This window comes from Tachyglossus aculeatus, chromosome 20 (genome assembly GCF_015852505.1).
Source record: "Tachyglossus aculeatus isolate mTacAcu1 chromosome 20, mTacAcu1.pri, whole genome shotgun sequence".
In the NCBI taxonomy this organism is placed as follows: domain Eukaryota; kingdom Metazoa; phylum Chordata; class Mammalia; order Monotremata; family Tachyglossidae; genus Tachyglossus; species Tachyglossus aculeatus.
The window spans coordinates 1,712,230-1,733,010 of NC_052085.1; the positions used below are offsets into that span (position 1 = coordinate 1,712,230).

General features: G+C 45.3%; 1 protein-coding gene across 5 annotated transcripts in view; it reads left to right on the forward strand.

The window, feature by feature from the left end:
* Positions 1-20,781, forward strand: part of NUP58 (nucleoporin 58) — a 45,142-nt gene that overhangs the window by 6,469 nt on the left and 17,892 nt on the right. For 4 of the 5 annotated variants that reach the window (XM_038761524.1, XM_038761525.1, XM_038761527.1 and 1 more), the window contains exons 2-13: positions 5,430-5,575; positions 6,910-6,945; positions 7,685-7,837; positions 8,172-8,306; positions 8,792-8,902; positions 10,250-10,274; positions 11,001-11,066; positions 11,248-11,422; positions 12,036-12,115; positions 12,671-12,789; positions 13,699-13,781; positions 14,769-14,970. In XM_038761524.1, the coding sequence (XP_038617452.1) occupies positions 5,430-5,575; positions 6,910-6,945; positions 7,685-7,837; positions 8,172-8,306; positions 8,792-8,902; positions 10,250-10,274; positions 11,001-11,066; positions 11,248-11,422; positions 12,036-12,115; positions 12,671-12,789; positions 13,699-13,781; positions 14,769-14,970 (1,331 nt within the window). The remainder of the gene's footprint in view (positions 1-5,429; positions 5,576-6,909; positions 6,946-7,684; positions 7,838-8,171; positions 8,307-8,791; positions 8,903-10,249; positions 10,275-11,000; positions 11,067-11,247; positions 11,423-12,035; positions 12,116-12,670; positions 12,790-13,698; positions 13,782-14,768; positions 14,971-20,781) is intronic. The other variant, XM_038761526.1, reaches the window with a different exon arrangement.

The following is a 20,781-nucleotide window of genomic DNA, read 5'->3' on the forward strand; positions in this document are numbered from 1 at the left end:
AAGCGACTTGCCCAAGGTCACGCAGCAGACAAGCGGAGCAGGGATTAGAACTCAGGTCCGTCTCACTCCCAGGGCTCTAGTCGCTGGGCCCTGTCCTGGCCCAGTGTCGTGCTCGGCCTCCCCCGTGAACTCTTACCAGGTGCCAAGTTTTTGGGAGAGTGCCTGCCAATTCCATTGCATCCGTACGTTCCCAAGCACTTAGTACAGTGATCAGCACATAGTAAGCGCTCAGTAAATACCAGGGATTGAGACTGCGGGAGGAATCGGAGGAGCCGACCCCACAGCACTCTTTTTTATGGGTTTTGTTCAGTGCTTACTATGTGTCAAGTACTGTTCTAAGCCCTGGGCTAGGTACAAGTTAATTAGGTCGGACACAGTTCCCGCCGCATATGGACCTCACAGTCATTACATTTGAGGGAACTGAGGCACAGAGTAGTTAAATGACTTGCCCAAGGCCACATAGCAAGCAGTTGGCAGAGGAGGGGTTCCCAGGCCCATGCGTTTTGCACCAGGCCATGCTGCTTCTCCACTTATATACATATCCTTAAGGCTATATCTTATGAAGTACTTATTAATTTTAATGTTTGTCTCCCCCAGTAGACTGTAAGCTCGTTATGGGCTTGGAACATGACTGCTAATTCTGGTGCTTCCCAGGCGCTCCATCATCATCATCAGTTGTATTTATTGAGCGCTTACTGTGTGCAGAGCACTGTACTAAGCGCTTGGGAAGTACAAGTTGGCAACATAGAGACAATCCCTACCCAACAGTGGGCTCGCAGTCTAAAAGGGGGGTGACAGAGAACAAAACCAAACATACTAACAAAATAAAGTAAATAGAATAGATATGTACAAGTAAAATAAATAAATAAAAAGAGTAATAAATATGTACAAACATATATACATATATACAAGTCTATATAGTGCTTGACACATAGTAAGTGCTCAGTAAATACTACTGATTGATTGAGCCTGGGAAAGGTGTATCCAGACCTCTGGTTCCCAGGGGCAGAGTCGGTCAGTGGGAGATGCAGAGTGCCTGCGGGCAGTAGCGGTTCCTACTGAGTGCAGTGCACTGTACTGAGCGCTTGGGAGTCCGTAAGGGGGAAGACATAATAATAATAATAATAATGATGGTATTAAGCGCTTACCATGTGCAAGACGTGTTCTCTGCCCAGCTCTTCCTCAGATCTGGAGGAAGAATGAGGATCTAGCAGCAGTGTGGTCGAGTCAGGATGAAATAGCAGAATAACTCATTGAAGAGATGTACCCAAGTGTCGAAGATGGTCATAGGATAAGTAAATACATAGGTGCAAAAGATGGCTGTTGGTGCCCTGGGGTTTGGGAGAGTACTCTGAGGGGCTTCCTGGAGGTGAAATTTTAGGAGGGACTTGAAGACTGGGGAGAGCTGTGGTGTGGCAGCAATCAATAGTATTGCTTGAGCACCTACTGTGGGTGTCTAGAGCACTGTACTAAGCACTTGGAACAGTACTCTTGGAGTCAGTAGATGATCCATAACCTCACGGATCTTAAATACCGGCGGGGGAGGCTTGACGCAAAATTATTCACAATCGAGAGGAAGGAAGACGTACAGTTTGTTATAGCAAGATGGATAACCGAATACAGTTTACAAATTGACAGGTCCAGAATTGCTGAGGGGCATTTGGGGGTGTGTGACCTTTTGGAGGAGAAGATTAATTTGGGGAAGCCTCTCTTACCCCAGGGGTGCTACCGGTGAGTATCAGTGACGGATGCTTCACCAATTGAGGGTGGCACAAGAGAGTCATCTGGACAGACTCGTTGGGAAATTTACCTGCATCTTTCATGGTAGGATTGTAAAGGAGAAAATGAGAACTTGGCATACAGTTTTTTTTTTTATGGTATTTGTTAAGCACTTACTATGCGTCAAATACTTCTAAGCTCTGGGGTGTATACAAGTTTGGACACAGTCTCTGTCCTCTGTGGGGCTCACAGTCTAAGAGGGGGAACAGGAGAACTGAGGCACAGAAAAGTGGAGTGACTCGCCCAAGGTAATACAGCAAGCAGTTGGCAGAGCCAGGATCAGAACCCTGCTCTTTTGATTCCCAGACCTGTATTCTTTTGACTAGGCTATGCTGCTAATCATATTGGCTTGATTTCTAGAACCTAGTTGTGTCATTACAAGGAGTGTAAACTCCTCGTGGGCAGGAACACGTCACATCTTTGTCACACACTTCCCAAGTGTTTGGTGCAGTGCATTGCGCGCAATGGGTCCTTAATAAATGGCATTTCCACCCTACTACTTAGCTCAAAGCAATATGTATGAAAGTGCTGAATAAATTTAAGTCATGTATTTGGTAGCATTACAAGGTGCAGATATTATAAATGACTAATGAAGGTCTAAAGTTGGGAAATTTCCAGATTTAATTCCTTGTGTTGCAAAGTACCATTTTCTGATGGAGGGATGTTACTATAAAGCTTCTCCATTAGAACCGATTGCAGTACCCAAGTGATGCTTTAAAAGAGGGGGCAAATGGCCTCAGATTATCGCAGGCTATAGAATGTCGTGTCTTGAAATGGTCTCCTTATTAACTTTCTCTTTTTATTTGAGGTTGCTTTGTAAACCATAAACTAAGACCAAGGGAGTTTAAGCACGATGGGGTGCTTACAGTGTGTCAGTAGGCGAAGGGAAATAGAAAGTCGGAGGGTTTCTCTTGACCATCTCCAGTGTCTGTTTGCTCTCCTTAAAAAAAAAAAAAATTGGGGAAACATCAAGAAAGGCAATAGGGGGTTCAGTAGGGATCAGTAAATACTATTGAATGGCTGAAATCTGAGAACTGGGCAAGGATTTTGCTTTATTGCAGAGTTTCCAGGGAGCTTATGGGGAAGAAGGGTGAGAGGTACCACTCCAACATAGCTGCTTTTAGCTGTTGCTTCTCCCTCCCCCTATTGGTTTCTCGAATCTCACTCAAATATTTCCTTTACTCAGAAAGCCTATTCTGCATCTTAACCACCACCCTGTTGCCTTTCTCCCATTCGTGCTTTTTTTAAAAATAGTACTTTTTAAGCTCTTACTGTGTGCCAGGCACTGTACTAAGTCCTAGAATAGATACAAGATAATCTATAATCTACGAAGATAAAGTCGCTTCTCAGTGCCTTTCCCAAGGTCACACGGCAGACAAGTGGCGGAGTCAGGATTAGAACTCAGGCCCATGTTCTTCCCATTAGGCCACACTGCTCTGACACCTTTGGTTGGCAGTGTCCAAGTGCTGCACTCTCCAGTCTGCTGTCGGCCCTTTCACCAAGGTCTCCGGTGATCCTCTCTTAGTCCAAGTCTAAAAGACTACACTTTCCTTATGCCCCTAGGTCTCTCTGTTGCTCTGACACTAATCAAACAGTGGTAATTATTGAGTGCTTTCTGTGTGAAGAACCTTGTACTTTGTGTTTGGGAGAGTACAATACAGTGGGCTTGGTAGACCTGTGCCCTGCCCACCTATGTACCCTTCTAGAAATGCTGTCCAACCTTAGCCTCACACTTGCTGTTCCTTTCTGGTCTCTTCTGCGTCTCCTGCCCTAACTGCGGGAGAACCGAAAGGTTCTCCTTAAGGTTTTGCTTTGGGTCCCCAATTCTCCTTGCAGGGTGTTCACAAGGCTTCAGCCACCGCTTCTGAGTGGACGATTCTCCCTTTTAGACTGTGATGATGATGATGTCTCCCCCTTTTAGACTGTGAGCCCACTGCTGGGTAGGGACTGTCTCTATATGTTGCCAACTTGTACTTCCCAAGCGCTTAGTACAGTGCTCTGCACAAGTAAGCGCTCAATAAATACGATTGATGATGATGATGATTCCCAAATCTACTTCCCTGGCCTGAACTTGTTAGGATACTACTTCCCTTGCCTGCATGCCGTCTCTACCTGCCTGCCTGTCTGATACGGCAGAAACCAAACTCCTCAGTCCCCGCAGGGCCAGGCTCCTTATCTTTCTCAGATCTGCCCCTTTCTCTCCACCGATTTGGCCACCACCCTGTGTCTGGCTCTCTCACCTAGACGACCCCATCAACCTCTTCATTGATCTCCCTGCTTAGGGTTAAACTAGTCTGCTGCCCAGATGTCTTTCTCAAACATCATGCGGTTGTCACTACAGCCCCCCAGGACACATATTTAAACCATTTATTCATTTGTCAGTACTCTTGCAATTACCAGTAGTCTGTGTTTTCCTGCCCCTCTAGTAAGCTCCTTATGGGCAGGGAATGTGCTGCTAATTCTGTTCCAGGCACTTAGTACAGCATTCTACACACAGTAAACACTCAATAAATGCCATCGATTGATGTCTCTATCAGTGGACTGAAAGCTCTTAGTAAGTGCTCTGCACACAGTGAGCGCTCAATAAATACGATTGAATGAATGAAAGCTCCTTGAGCTCTTTCTCTTTTCCTCACCACCTTATTCCTTAGATTGTAAGCCCCTTGGGGCCAGTCACTATTTCTGTGTCTCATGTGTACTTTCTTCCCAGGATTCAATACAGTCCTCTGCGCCTAGCATATGCTCTATCAGGACTACTGATTGATAATTTTTGCTGCTTTTAATACTCCTTTTCTGTTCTGGGGCTACCGCTCCCAGACTTGGACCCCGCAAGAAGAGGGAGATGTTGGGGATTATAGCAGGGAGAGCGGTAGAGCCAGAGGTGATGTGGCTAGGATCGATCATTCAGTCGGTAGTATTTGTTAAGAATTTACTGGGTGCAGAGCATCGTCCTGAGCATTTGGGAGAGTACAGTACAAAGACGTAGGGAGAGATGATTCCTGCCCACAAATTTACAGCTAGATAATGAGACAGGTGTTACGTTACAGATAAGTATGTATGTATGATGGGTATGCAGTGGGCCTGGGGGAGGGGTGAATATGAAAGTGCTTAAAGGACCTTTCTAAATTCCCAGGTGGGTGGGAGGATCAGTAACCCTTGGCAGAGCCTGGCATGTCAGGTAGGGTGGCCTGGTGAGCCTTATTTCTGGACCAGAGTTTTCCTGAACTGTCAATTTGTCATCCTCCTTATCCCTCGCGTCTCAATCCCTGCACCCATAAGGAATGCCATGTCCATGGGTGTCAGAGTGTCGGTTTTCGGAACAAGGTGGATGGGGGGAATTGCATATAATGCACAAAGTGGTTGTCTCGTCGTCTGTCCCAAAAACCCTATCTGTCCTAATGCATTTTTCTTTGTCATCTTAAAAATAATCTTGAGCAGCAGAGGTGTGCGAGGGAACGGAAATCTACTTCCTCCAAACTGAAGCTATTGGCCCTTTCCCTGTCGGAGTTTGAAATCGTGTCAAAGCTGATGATTTAGAACGAAGGCACATGAACCAAAAATATTTACAGGCAGTTAACACGGGCAATTAAAAAATGTAGCGGGCTGGGTGGTTGCCCCAGATTAACTTTGGCTTTGTGTTTGTATCGAAGCAATATCGGCACAACGGGAGGACTCAATTTTGGGACTCTTGGAGGCACGACGACACCCGCAACCACAGCTGCTCCCTCAGTAGGTTTTGGAACTGGACTTTTCGCATCAAAATCCACCGGGTTCACCCTGGGAGGGACCAACACAGGTAGGGAAGAATCGCTGATGGTTTATTTGACATGGTCTTATGAGCCACACTTCCTCTTCTGGTCCTAGTCCGTATCCACTCCAGACCCCCCACCTCAATCAGGTTAGGAGAAAGGGTTTCACCAAGGCTTCCTGTCCCCCACAGATGGTTGGTCACTGACCTGGATTCTGCCTTTTTGCTGGCCATCAGTGGCACTCTTTCTTTCAAGCCATTTTTGGTCCCCGCTGCACCTGTTTCCTAATGCCTAGAAAGGCCTAAATGGAGAAGCCCGGCCCCCTTCTCTTCCCCTGCTGTCCCGCTGGCTCCAGGCTCTCACTGAACGTGACCCTCCTCTTCGCTGCTGCTCTTTCTCCTCCTCCTGGCCATCCTCCTCCTTCTGGTCCACCTTTGGACAGTCCAATCCCTCTGAGCCATTAGAGACAATCTATACTTGTGCCTATTTTTGCCAGTACCTCTAGATCTGGGTGGACACTGACTCCATGGATAACTAAGGGCTCTGGGAAGGATGACTTTGAGCCCTACCGTTAAGCTTTCCAACTGGGCTGTGTTTGTAGTTCCTGCTGCTCATTGCTAGATCACCCCCAGTTTATGAAGAATCATATAATTGGGGGTCTGGCCACGACTACAGTTCTATTGGTGCGGTACGCGGTGCAGGCTGGAGGCCCGTAGGCGAAAGCGTTTCCGCCACAGTTAAACCTCAGAGAATAAAGGTGATTGTGCAAGGGTCCTCATCGCTAGCTGTCACCTCCAGTGGCCCCTGAGCGCACCATGGCCTTGCTGGGTAAACTGCAGCTGCAGCCCGCTCTGGCTCTTCCCAGGGCCTCTCTTCATTTTGACCAGAGCAGTGAAGCCTCCTTGAAACCCACCTGAAAGCCTCATTCTGGCTGACTCGATTGCCCAATGCAGCAAATGAACCACATCAAAAATGAGGGGGCTCAATTGTCAACTGAGCAGACAAACTGGACAGGCCCCTTTTAGCTTTGGCCATTAGTGTAAGTGACTCTTGGTGCGACCATTGCACAGTTTACTTCCTTCTGTAGATTAGGAAGGACTGTTTCTGGGTCAGGATGTTTAAAATTTGTACCACTTCATATGCATATTACTGTGAACGTAATGCATTTGTAATCCAGCTGTGGGATTCCCACTGATTTGCGACTGATTATGAAGGGGGAGGGCTTTTGAAATTGGTGCTATTAAAAATGTGACTCACTGATTATGTGTGTGAATTTTTGACGGGAAGAGGGGAAAGATGTGTAAGAAACTTGAATTTCTGACAGGAAATCAGTTTGGCTTAGTATCTTCAATGAATTGTCAATTTCTGCTTTGGTCCCCAGGAACCGCCACAACCATTGCCACAGGATTAACTCTTGGTAAGAGGACTTGGGATGCGGAATTTCACTGGCCTAGTAACAGGGAATTCCCCCAACCCTGTTTGTCCTAGCTCTCTGGATGGGCATCTTCTCATCTCACCACTTAGGTGTCGGGAGGAAAGCCATGATATCAGATTGAATTGTGACTGAGTAAGGAAACCTGTAGAATACGAGACTTAGTATGTAACTTCCCGTATTTTTTTTAATGTATAAGTCCATCTCCAAATGTGACTGGTTTGTGGTATAGTTCTGCATTTCTGGCCAGGTTGCCACGATGAAAGTAAGAGCAATGAGCAGACTTACTGAGGAGGTAGAGGACTAGGGGGGATGTCCTTTATTTCATTCAGGGTAGAGTTGCCATCTCTCTCTGTGTTGAACGGAATCTCTGAAATTAGAGCCACGACTGTAGTCCTCCTTCATAAGCTTCCAGACTTGTGAACGATGCCAGCTTCATACCAGTCAACTGCCCATCCCGTCACGGGGAGCTCACCATGACCACGCTGGGCACATGCCTTTCGCTACCACGCACGTCTCTTTCCTCCACATATGACCATGGGCAGTCCCCAAGGCCGGTTCTACTCTGGAGTAGGTAGATTTCCAGGCTCAGATAGGAAGAAAGGAGGTGGCAGCTGTCAGGGTTACCCATTCGGCGCTAGAGTTCTCGAAGGGCTACAGATTCCTTTGGCGGGGAGACCCTGTTTGCATTCCGGTGGTCCGATGACTTGTGTGTTTATTCCAGGAACTCCCGCAACCACATCTGCTTCGACCACAGGTTTCAGTTTGGGGTTCACCAAGCCTGCGGGCTCGGCCACCCCATTTGCTCTTCCTGTTACATCTACCTCAGCGGGTGGTCTCTCACTTTCTTCCGCCCTGACATCTACTCCGGCAGCAGGTAAGGTCGTGGCAGAAATGGGTGGATTTTAATCATTTTGGATTCTGTTTTGCTGCCTCCAGACTGCGTCCCCGAGCGGGCACCTCATGGTCTCATTCCCCATGGCAGCCTGTCCCATCTTCCCGCTCCCCTCAGCTCCTGCCCTCACCCCCACAAAGTTTGGGCTGTGGGGCCACCCCCTGCAGAGCCTTAACCATCATTTGAGGGTCTGTGCTTGTTGAAGGTGCTTGGCAGAGGGTGTGTTGGTTGCCATACTTGTGGGCGGCGGTGTGAATCTGCAGTGGACCTTAAAGGAAGAATTCCCCATTGCTGACAGTCTTCCGTTCCCTTGCAGCATCCTCCGGCTTTACACTGAACCTGGGCGGGACGCCAGCCACAACTACAACTGCATCCACGGGGCTCTCCCTTGGGGGAGCCTTGGCTGGCTTGGGAGGAGCCCTCTTCCAGAACACGAACACAGCAGCATCCGGTAACGTGCCAGCTTGCCTCTCCACTTCGGGGAAAAAACTAAGCTTTTGTTCCTCTTTTTTTCTTAGCTTCATGGTTGATTTTTTGAGAGGGTTATTTTCTGGGACTGTATGGTTTTTTTTGCCCCCCACTTAAAAGTGATCTAACACCGGTTCTCGAGTCGGTTCACTCAGATTATCTCCTGAAACATTCAGGGTGTGAAAGAATTCACTGTCTTGTCCCTCCATATTTCCACTTGGTTCATTCTGCCCTCTGATCCTTCACTCTCTGTCTTTGTTTAAACCTTCTTGGGTTTTTGTGGCCCCTGCTTCGGCCACCCGTGATTCCCTTGGAGTATTCAGGAGGACGTGACCAGGTTTTCCGCAGGCATAATCCTCTTCCTGCTGTTGGAGGCAGAACCCTGGGCTGGATGCCAGTACTTGTATCTCTGTACTTTGGGTCTTAACATCTCCCCAGATGATTGAAAATTTTTTGATGTATTTGTAGGACTTGGGCAAAATGCTTTGGGCTTGGCCTTGGGATCCACTGCAGCTCCTTCAACCACAGGCAATGAAGGTCTTGGGGGCATAGATTTTAGTGGTTCTTCAGATAAAAAGAGTAAGTAATCAATTACTGCGTTTTCATATCTTTGAGTATTTGTGTGTATGAAAAAGTAGTAAGGAAACATTTACACATTTTCATGTGAAATATTTAATAAAAAAAAGTTCATCTGGTATGTGTACGTAACCTTAACCTAGTAGCTGATGTAGAGGTCTCCTGACTTTTCTGCTTTGAAAAAGGGCTGATTCTGTCTAAAATTTCATAAATTCTTCCTCATCCTTCCCCATTTCCATTTGGATGCAAAAAGTGGAATACTCTAATATTCATAAGTTTTCAGTGCAAAGAATACTGTCTCCTCAGGTTTGTTCTCCTATCATCTTCCCCTAACTAGCAACCCCGATTGCTGATTTTTTTTTTTTAACGCAAGGAGATGGACTTCAGTTCCTTTTCTCTTCAGCCGGCCCATCCTGCTTCCTTCTCTCCCTTAGTCTCTGGAGCACTGGGAGGCAGAGAGGGAAAGACCTGGAATTGAAACCCGAGGGGGGTTTCCATCCATGGCTTCTGTCAGGGCCCTGGTTGGCAATTTGACATGGAGTAGAGAAAAGACTGTAAAAACTTCAGACTTTCTCTGTTCAAATCTGCCAGAGATCCAGAAAGTCTTCCTGCCATTCTGCCCCACAACCTGCTGAGTGTCTCCTGTCCATTTGTTGATTAATGGAAACATTAGTAACTATGGTGTAGCTGAAACCGTCACTCCTTCAGATCAAAGCCTTCCTTTAGTAGATGTAGAGCAGGCAAAGGGAGGACTCAAGGGCCAAACAATTTAGAGTGGTCTCTAAATTGAGATTTTACTTGTTCTCTTGGAACTCCACAGTGCCTGCCAGGTTCAGCACTCTGTATGCACCTACAAGGATGATGATGATAAGTGCTTACCATGTGTCAAGCACTGTTTTAACCACTGGGGAGATACAAGTTAATCAGGTTGGACATGATCCCTGTCTCATGGGGATTTCACAGTCTGTTTCTGTAGATTCCATGAATTGACTCCCTGACATAAGATAGGCAGAACAAGAGTAAAATGAGCCTAAAGTTTTTGCTTTGTGCCTTCTTGTCTCCAGATCCACATAGAGGTTTTTGCACAAAATGAGCTGCTCCTTTTCAGATTGCAGTGTGCCCTGCTGGTGCGTCTCTGGTAGTGGGCTCCGAGGTTTAGGATAAGGTGCAGCATTGCCCCAGAAACTATTTTTAGTAGTGCTTATGCTCCAGTGCTTGCTTATACCCCTTGTATTTTGTAAACAAAAACTCCTGCCTTCACTGAATATCCCTTCTGAAGTTGGCTTTGCCTTTTGAAGCTTATGTGGTCAACAGCCTCTCTCCTTACATAAAATTTCTTGTATTTTCTAGGTGATAAGACAGGAACAAGACCAGAGTAAGTTGTCTTAATTTTCCTCAGTTGGAAAAATACAACATCAAATGTGTAGAATCGAAGTGCATCTCTCATTTTCAGTCAGTGGGATCTGGGCACGTACTGTGGGTGCAGACCGGCAGTTGGTAACCTATCAAGAGGTTATAGTGTGCCAGATTGGATGGACCACTGGTCTATGCCAGGGGAGCGTTTCTGATCTTCCTCTGGCAAGCATCAGTGGCCCCCGATGAGCATTTCCTGTTGTCCAGAGGAGTCTTCGAGTGATCCGGCTATTATTCTCTACATAGCGAACCTGGAATGGGGAAAATGCTTCAGAAGATTTCATGGTTGCTTGATAGAATCAGTCTAATTTTGAACTCTTCAAACAAGCAGTTGATAAAAGTTGTGCTCTTTCGTAATAATAGTACTACCTCAAATGTGTATAGTACTTTAACTCTTCCAAAGTGTGCTCTCATCAGTTACTCATTTTATCCCCACATAATGCCTCCAAGAAAGGGAGAACAGGTGTTTTTTTAATCCTCATTGTACAGAGGAAATTGAGGCTAAGTAACTTGTCTGGGGCATCAGGCAGTGTGGAACTACAACCCTCACACCCTGACTCTTCACTCAACTACAATACCACTTTTAATTAAAAGTTGGGCAGGTGGGCATCTTTCCAGGATGCAAAATCGTGAAATTTCTTTAAACTTGAATTTACAGTACATGGCCTTTTTTTTTTTTTCCCGGCAGGGATAGTAAAGCCCTGAAGGATGAAAACCTACCTCCTGTAATTTGCCAAGATGTAGAAAATCTCCAGTAAGTGTGAAATGTAATTGTATCATTGTGATGCCTTCTTTCTTTAAAAAAGAGCATTCTAATCAGAGTCTGAAAAGCAAACCTCTGATTTCTCGGCAACAACTTCAGTTAGAAGTTAGGGTTGAACATTTTTGAGACTGAGGGAGGGCAGAAAAGTGACTTATTTTCCCTGTTTCTGCAGGAAATTCGTGAAGGAACAAAAGCAGGTTCAAGAAGAAATCAGTCGCATGTCTTCTAAAGCGATGCTTAAAGTTCAGGAAGACATTAAAGCTCTGAAGCAGCTTCTGTCGGTGGCTGCCAGCGGACTCCAAAGAAATACTCTGAATATTGACAAATTGAAAATGGAAACCGCTCAGGTATTTAATGCTCCTCTCTGCAGCCACATCAGCCTGAATTCTCAAGATCAGTATACTTGTCCGGCAGGGATTGTTAGAACTTCCCTGAAGTGTTAGGTAAGAGAAATTCAGCGTTGACTCCATTTGTTCTGGAAGTTAGTATTCGTTTTGGATGGAAAGGTTGTAGCCACTTGGCAAAACTGCCATCGCGGCCTCCCACGGTCAGAGATGCTGTACATCTTATCATTGACCATGTCTTATTGAAATTAAAGAAGTGGGCCTCAGAGATAGGTGAGACTGGATTGTTCCCGCCTCTGCCCCATGAACTAGAATGTCTCTCCCCTTCTCCACTAGTCTGGGCTGAAGCCTGCTACTACTCCCTCCTTCCAAGCCCTAGGCAAAATCCTCGGATTTTGTTACAAAGATGGGAACAGCAGTTACTTAGGCCCACGAGGTCCTACGCATTTGCCTCAAGGCCCAGTGAAGGAAAAGCCTCCTCCGGAATAAGCAGCTTGAAGGTAGGGGGCTTGACTAGCAGGGCACAATACTTCCCAGCATTTGAAGAGCTCATTCTCTGGTGAGATGTCACGGTCTAATAAAGCAAGTTCACCTTTTATGTTTCCCGGGCCTTTAGGAGTTAAAGAATGCCGAAATAGCATTGAGAACACAGAAAACCCCACCTGGACTTCAACACGAAAATACAGCTCCTGCCGAGTAAGTTAACAACTTGAGCACAGCATATGGAAACTACCAGAACAGTACATTCTGGTGCTGTGAGCTCTGCTGCGCTGTCGGAATGGTCTAGTTGAATTACTTTTCTCCATCTCTCTCTCTGTCCTTTCACCTGCCTTCTGTGTCTCCATCATCAACAAACCTCCCAGATATCAGACTTTGCTCTTAATGGAATTTGTCATTTCAGCAGTACTGAACGAGGCAACAAGTTCTTGGTCGGGTTTTTTTGGTTGGGATGGTTAATTGCTTTTGGTTGGTCTTAAAGTTTCTTAAAATGACAACTTTAGGCATTTGGGTAAATGGTGTGACATTATTTCATTTGCTCCCACTGCTTGTTGAAATGCCACATATCTGTAGTCCTGTACTATACCTCAGCCCAGAACACTCCAGAATCCTCATTTCCTTTCCTCTGCTGTGGTGAACAGGCGTGCCAATTGTGTGTGCCCTCTAAGGTGCTAATTATGCCAAAATTTAGAAAAAGAGTGAGTCACCTAGAAGAGTCCCAGTCTTAAGCTGTTGTGATCTGACTTCGTTTAGCTACTTCAGAATCTTGGTTGAACAGTTTGAAGTACAGCTGCAGCAGTACAGACAGCAAATTGAGGAACTAGAGAATCACCTGGCCACTCAAGCAAACAATTCACACATAACCCCACAAGGTAAGTTGTCTTTAGTCACTCTAGATAGGATAGGATACCTAGAGTGTATCCTTTCTCTCTCTTTTCCCCCCCGCTTTCCCTTTCCCTCACACACACATATACACAGCACTTATGTACACAGTCTTGACTGTTTCCCCTAATTTATTTTAATGTCTCCCCCGCCATAGACTGTAAGTTCCTGGTAGGCAGGGATTATGTCTACCAACCCTATTGCATTGTACTTTTCCAAGAGCTTAGTACCGGGCTGTACATAGGAAAAAAGTGCTCAATGAGCCATTGATTTATTGGGTAGCTCTGCTGTGGGTAGGGGATGGTTGGGTGAGGCCTCTGAGATTTTTGTGAACTCCCTTTGTTCATCTCCCAGAGCCTCAACATGAGGCCCCAGTTTTAGTGGTCATGCTGAGAACCTTTCAGCCTGCTCCAAGGGTTACCCCATTCCCTCCATTTGGGACCCCCATTTGCTATCTGGGCAACACATTTGGCTTCACTAAAACCTGGGTAGACTGGACTTGGCCATCACCCTTTTGCCGATGAAATGAAGCTATAAAGAGATTCCAGGACTTCGGGCCCTGTCTTCTCCACATGAGGGAACTGCCTGCTTTGAAAAGAAAAATTTCCTGGTAAATATGCCGAAGGGGAATTCTGTCTGTATTAACCGGGTAGAAGAAATTTTTCCATTTTTGTTCCTGCATAGAACCACTGAACTGGCTTCTCTCTGTTATATATCTACGAGTCTCCTCTGTACAAGTTTTTGGAATTGGAGTTGTGGCCTCTCTCCGTCAGAGTGAATGCAATTTTACTGTTGGGCTCCTGGATAGTACAAATAATGAGTAGACTTTGAACCCAATTAAGTGTTTGGGGTTTTTTTAGATGTATGCGGTGATTGATAATGTCAGTTTTCTTTCACAGACTTGTCCATGGCTATGCAGAAAATCTATCAGACCTTCGTGGCTCTAGCAGCACAACTTCAATCCATTCACGAAAACGTAAAGGTAACGTGAACTTTAAATGTACGTTTAGTGGAAGTGTAGTGGGGGTCCTGTCCCTAAGCTTCCTTTCCTCTGCTAGAAACGGTCAAAATTGTTTTGGTGGGGATATGATGCTGTGATTAGAATCTGACATCCTCCAACAGGAGGCTGTGAGGAGTTTCTCGATGGGATTAGAAGGGTTCTGAGGAAAGGTTAATTAATTGCGTGTGGGCCGAAGGCCTCTGGGCTGCTTGCTGCAGGTGGAAATCTGACCGGGTACTCTTAGCCTTCAGCACCTGTGGCCTCTCTACTCCTGCCTCAGCCGATCGTGCCCCCCTCTGCCTAGAGAAGACCTCAAGGAGAAGTAAATAGCGAGGGAAACAGAAACCGAAATCCCAGCCGACTTCTCCTGTAGCTCAGATTCTTCAACGTTGCGGGCCAGGCCTTGTGTGCTTAAATCTCGCCTCCACACTCCAGTAAAGACGTGTGGTCTCGGAGGAAAGGATGGGGTGGCGAGGAAGGATATGGAAGAAGAAAACCGCATCATTCACATACACACTGGTGGGCTCGGGCGGAGATCCAGCCAGGGGCTGGAATCCCACCGATGGCTGTTGCCACCCCGGCTCCAGCTAGCCTGGAGGGACCGATTTAAAGCCTCCTACCTCCTGGGGCCAGCAGTCATCGTCACTTCCCTTGCCGCTCTCCGTGGCGAAGTGGATGGGAGTCAGAAGGCCGTGGGTTCTCATTCCGGCTCTGCCACTTGTCTGCTGGGTGACCTTGGGCAAGTCACTTCTCTGTGCCTCAGTTTCCTCATCTGTAATATGGGGATTGAGACTGTGAGTCCCACGTGGGACAGGGACTGTGTCCCACCAGATTTGCTTGCATCCGCCCCAGAGCTCAGTACGGTGCCTGGCCCAGAGTAAGCTCTTAATACCCCAGTTGTTGTGATTATCTAGAACCGAGTGGCTGTTGCCTTTACCGCAGCGTGGAACTGTTGTTCACTCTCCCCAGGTGCTCAAAGACCAGTATCTTGGCTACAGAAAAGTATTCCTCGGCGATGCCGTCGACGTCTTTGAGGCGAGGCGGGCCGAAGCCAAGAAGTGGCAGAGCGCTCCCCGCGTGACTACGGGACCGACCCCTTTCAGCAACATACCAAATGCAGCAGCCGTTGCCATGGCTGCAACCCTTACACAGCAGCAACAGCCTGCTACAGGTCTGAATGCATTCAAGTTATAGCTTCTTAGCGTTACCGCTGCAGTGAACGTGTGTACATTTTCATAGACGGTCTTCCTTTGTGTTAGCAGTTCGAAGAAACATCTGAAAATTGTGATCGACAAAACTATAAATCTATATCGACTAGAAAATGCAGGGTAGACTTAGCAATAATTATACACCGGTTAGATATTTAATGTTGTGGATCTACTTAGTGTTATTTACTGTACTGCTCAAAGTAACCCTTGGAATGTGAGCCTTCATTATTAAATTGCATTTAAGAATATGCATATTCAATTATAAAATTGTGACTGTATAGCACATAACTTTTTTAAGGCACTAGGGATAAACCATCCAATCCCCTACTACGTTGTTCTCTTTTCTATAAAAGAGAGGGTGCATTTTCATACTGTCTTCATAATTATTGCTCCGTCCCCCCACTTTCCTCCCCACCCGTGCACCCTGCAGGAAGAACAGTTCTTTACCGACCGAAGGTGTGGCGGACAATCAAATATGTGGGTGGTTGGAGGGTGGCCTCGATGGGGTGGCTACTCGCCCACGGCTTTTTTCCCTTACTCTTTTTTTACGGGGAAAGTATTGGCCCAAATTGGGAGTGAGCATGGGCAGAAATGGATGGAGGCCTAAGGAAGGGGTGTGGGAGAGGTGACCCGACTCTGGAAAGGGATAGGAGAGAGGGGCCTAAATCCGTAGGTGCGAAAGCAGCGTCGCTGTTGGGCTGAACGGCGTTCCTAGGCCAGTCAGGATTTTTATGGGACTCTCCTCTCTCCCGCCCAGCTTTTCCACCTCCCCATCCTGAAACTTTTTTTAGCACTGGCCCGATTAAGGTGCAGGATGGAAACGTGGTACATCTTGGTGATCATGCTCAGCTGGAGAAAGGAACTGCCGTAGGGCAGTGCAGAGGCTGGCGAGGGCAGTTCGCTTTCTCCGCAGCACAGGCAGTTCTTCCTGCCTTAAAATTATCTAATGAGGCCAGCTCCGGCCCGCACCTCCAGCAGTTAGCCGGGGGCAAGGGCGGCGGTGTGGGAAAACTCACTGCAGCTAGTGCTTGCCAAGGTCTGTGCCATGTGGGGTTCACTCTGGTAGGAAACCAGGCAGCTGCTTTGACAGAAATAATGCAGGGGAACAGGTGATCCGGGCTGATGACTCTCCCTGGGTTATAGTGTGACTTCTTGATACGACTCGTCAGATTCTGGCAAGTGAAATTCGGACGGCAGTTAGGGTATCGTATACGGTCACGTTAAAGCGAAGCGTCACAATATACCAGTATAGACTAAAGCGCTTAGTACGTTGCTGTGCACACGGTAAATGCTCAATAAATATCACTGATTGAAAGCTTAAACCATAAAAATTCCACTGGCCAAAGGAGGGCGAGTTAAAGCCTTATTAAATGAGCACAGATTTATTACCGTGACAGATTCCTCAGGCTTCCCTTCCGACGTCTGGATTGATGGCCATATTTGCTTATTAACTGGTTTTCTTTCCTGCTGCCCCCTTGATTTCCTCTCTCACTGCATACTGCCATTTCTGCTGGATCATGTGTTTTCATTATATAATTTTGATACTCCTCTCTCACTGCATACTGCCATTTCTGCTGGATGATGTGTTTTCATTATATAATTTTGATACTCCGTGACAGAAGTATTAGGGGATATTCTTCCTTCGACACAAATAGTCCGGCATTACCCTATCCATTAGTTGGCACCAGTCACATTTATTTCAGGGCATTGCATCCGGTGGGCGCTCAGTAGGTACCATTACTACTACTATTACTGCTACCCCCACTATTTATACTACCGGTAGTAGCAGTAGAAGACGATTAAATTCCGTATAGGAAGACTGGTTGTGTGCTTGAGTGTGACATCGGTCAAGGTGCGATATAGTCAGGATTATTAGCCTCTGCCTCAACCATACTGTACCGTATTTTGTGTGTGTGTGTGTGTGCGTGTTTGTGTTTTTGTATGTATGTATGTGCTTTCTGCAATTTTTACAGTATTAAATGCAGCAAAAGAGCAATGCGTCACCAGAGGGTGACGCATTCAAACCGTGGTGGACGTAACGCTAAGAGGAATTTGTATCGCATCTGTCAGTGACGAGGGTACAGCCCAAACGATCTACCTTTTAACCCCCTTACTTCCTATTGAATCAGTGGTTACAGTAAGGTGTGATCAGCCCACAATGCGAGGCTCTTCAGGAACGCAACCGTCACGTTCTAGCGGAAACGACTGTATTTTCATTCCTTTATCGCCTCTGCTCGTTGGGCCAGAGGGAACGGGATGGGATGCCGAACTCGTTCATTAGAAATGAGCTCGATCGTCGCTTCCCATAAGTAAGCTCGTGGTTGCAGCTCAACCCAAGGAAGCAGACATTTGGAATTATTGCAGGGGGCTAGTACAGTGCTTGGCACATAGTAAGCGCTTAACACTTAAAAAAAAAATGCCTTGCAGTTAGGTGATCTTCATAATCCCAGTTTTCTTCACTGTCCCAGTATATCTGGGGAAGTTATCTTTTTAAAGCTTAAATGGATTATCTAGTGGGGAGTCTAGAGAAATAGCCGGGGCTCGTGATTCACCCATGTAGACCCTGCTGTGAGATGAGAGTGTCCTCTGGAAACTGGGAACTTTGCCTTGAAGTGAGAGTGTTGCCTTTGACCTTAGAAATCTTTCCCTGAGGTGCTCAGACGTGGAGCCTAAGGGACCTCTGGACCTCTGGTTCCTTTTAGCCCTTTGTGTATGTGGGGCAGGGGAGTGTCCTGTGATTGTGGACCTTATTTTGTTTCTTTGCAGCATGGGAGTGTTGACCAAAATGCCCTCGGGCCCTCGGATGGAGGGAGGGTGGCTATTCAAGGAACCAACAGAGGCACGATTGGTTTCAGAAAGCTCTCTGTTGGCCAATATTTACAAAAATCCATCATCATTTGGTGAGAGCATCTTCGAAGCCTGAAGCTATAGAGATTTTCCTAATTTATTGGGGTTGCACTGTGGTGCTCTGACTTTTAAAAGGGTATTTAGTGTTTACACAAGGGGCCTTTTTTCTTCTCCTTTGACTTGGAAGGCTGCTGAGAAGAGCCCGGCCATTTTGTCCGTTCATACGGTCTGTTTTTAGCATCGGTGCAGAAAACCGAGGATTAGTGATAACCGGAAAGTGTTCAGTTTTTACTCGCTGCCCAGGGTAGGGACTGTCTCTATATGTTGCCAATTTGTACTTCCCAAGCGCTTAGTACAGTGCTCTGCACATAGTAAGCGCTCAATAAATACGATTGATGATGATTTCCTTTCAGGATTTGTTCTGTTAACCAAAGGAACATTCCCCATTAAATCAGCAAAAATACATTTTATAGCGCTGGGGGGAAAGATGTTTTTAGAAGTATGATTTAGAAATAAGAACAGTAGCAATTCTGGGTGACTTTATGGGACATTTTCCACAATCTTTACAGCACTTAAAGACTTTCCCTAAAAAACAACTTTAGCTTAGAAAGAATTTCAGTGTACTTCTAAACACAAAATCTGAATTTTGATGGGATGCTTTTTTGGGTTGGGGGATTTGGGGGCGGGGCGGGGGGGTGTTCTTGGTATGACCATGTTATGTGGTAATTTTTTGTAAGATGTTACTGTACAAGAAAGGAAGATTTCACTTTGGCCAATGCTGATGACTTATTACTTACCTGGTTTCTAATTGTAAGTCATATTTAACATAATGCCTTCTAGGGGGCAATGTCAGGTTTTGAAAGGGACCTCGAAGATTGTAAGAAAGTAACCATTGTCTAAAGGATTTGCCTTTCACGCCTTGATTTTTTGAAACTAATCTACAGTAGTAGCCAAAGAGTAAAATGCTTGCTGAATCTTTGGCTTGGGAGATTCTGCCATCGGTTTTTACTATTCAAACAACGTACATTTATCTACTAGTGCTTGGCACATAGGAAGCACTTAACAGATAGCACCATTATTACTAGGTTTATAAATGGTGTTGCCTTCAGCATTTTATGTTAAAAGGTACAAACTCAACCCAAGTATCTTGTGCCTGTCATGAAATGGAAAATCTTATCAGCTTAGGTGTGGATTCTGATCTTTCTAGAGCTCACCTAGTAACAGTATTGCGTTTTTGGGTCAAAGAAAATATCCAGGCTAGGCTGGGCTCGGAGGGCCGAGGGCTATGATATCTCTTTTTTTAATTTTATTTTTTCCTCTGAGGTCTTCCACCAGCAGTGCCTCTCGTTAATTTGTAAATTGGAGGCCCGCCCTCAAGCAAGAAGGAACTGCACAAATGCTTTCTGCATATTATTTTTGTTAGTATTGTAAATGCCCGCCTGTGTGCAGTTTCTCTGAACTTTGAAAGCTGCTAAGCAGATACTTGGATTTTGAACTGGATGTGAAAAATGTTCAAGTAACCCTCCTTTAATTTATTTTTTAAAGTATTACTACAAGAGCCCTGGCTGCTATCCAAGAAGTCACTCTCTATTTTGTGGTCAGTAGTTATTTGGAAAGTGCATTTTTGTAGTTGGCAACATAAACGACCTCAGCTTTGGTTCTCGTTAATGGTTTGAAGAGTTTAACGCTAGTTTGTGATTTGGGGTTTGTTTTGTTGTTTTTGTATTTTGTTTTGAATTTGCAAACCTCATTCCTCACTGGACCACTCTAAGGCTGTGGGCGCCTGTTTTGTTTGAGCAATCCCCTCGTAACTTTCCAATGCACTGATAACTGTGCTCGAAAACACGACAAGACTCTGAAGACTGTACTGTGAAAACTGCAAAGCATTTGCATAGGCTGTTGATCAAAACGAACAGTTTTTAGACTTTCGTATTGGCTCACTAAATGGAGAACAGGCAAGGCTGGCCTGTTTGATTCTGTCTTCGCCAAATAAGTTCAACTGAAATGCTAAAACTAGCTGATCGGAGAAGGGTTTCTGTGGTTCTGCGTTGTAGTGAAAAGCATGCAGAAGAACTGTTGTCTCAGAATTTTTTTTTTTCCGAAATGGCGGGAAGGAAGACTTCTGAATTGAGATTTTTGAATGTACTGAATTGGTCAAGGTGCACAACTGTGCCTTTGTAAATGTCTATTATTAATTATTTAAGGAGGTGACTTGAAGAAAATTACCTTTATTGGAATGGTGTAATGTAGCAGAACTTTAATAGAACTTAGCTATCACTTTGTGTGAACAAGTTTGGATTGTTATGTTACTGTGTAATTGACTTGCTTTAAAATGAATAATAAATTTAATGAAATAAAATACTGTCTTGTTTTTTATCTATTTACTATGTGCAAAATTGGATAGGTAATTGAAATAGAAAATCAGGCCCGTTTTGTGGGTCTCTACTTAGTAAATGGACTCTTCATAAGTCATAGCTTACTGTGCTAATGTCGGTCCTTTCGAGAAATTGAGACCTGACACTAATAGTCACAAGATTAATTTTTTTAAAGACCCAGTTCCTTGCACTGTTTAATTTTTTTTAAGTAGTAATATAATTTTATATGTAATAAGCCAAGCCCACAAGGACTGTATTTGTAATAAACAGATGTTTAGAACTATTTAACATGTTTAGATAAGACTGATAAAAGCGTAAGAATAAAAATAATCTCCTAAGTAATGACACTCTAAAAGTCTAGTTTGACTAGGTTCATTTTGCAGCTGCCATTTTGGGTAGTTATTACAAGTTGAGCCGGATAAGGAGGGTTGGGGAGAGATTTTAGAGACGTAACTTTGGAATTTAAGTGGGATTATGTGAAAATGATGTTCACTTTTAAAATTTCATGAAGGCACTTGAATCTTGAAAGAGTAAGGCAAGCTTGTTTGTTTT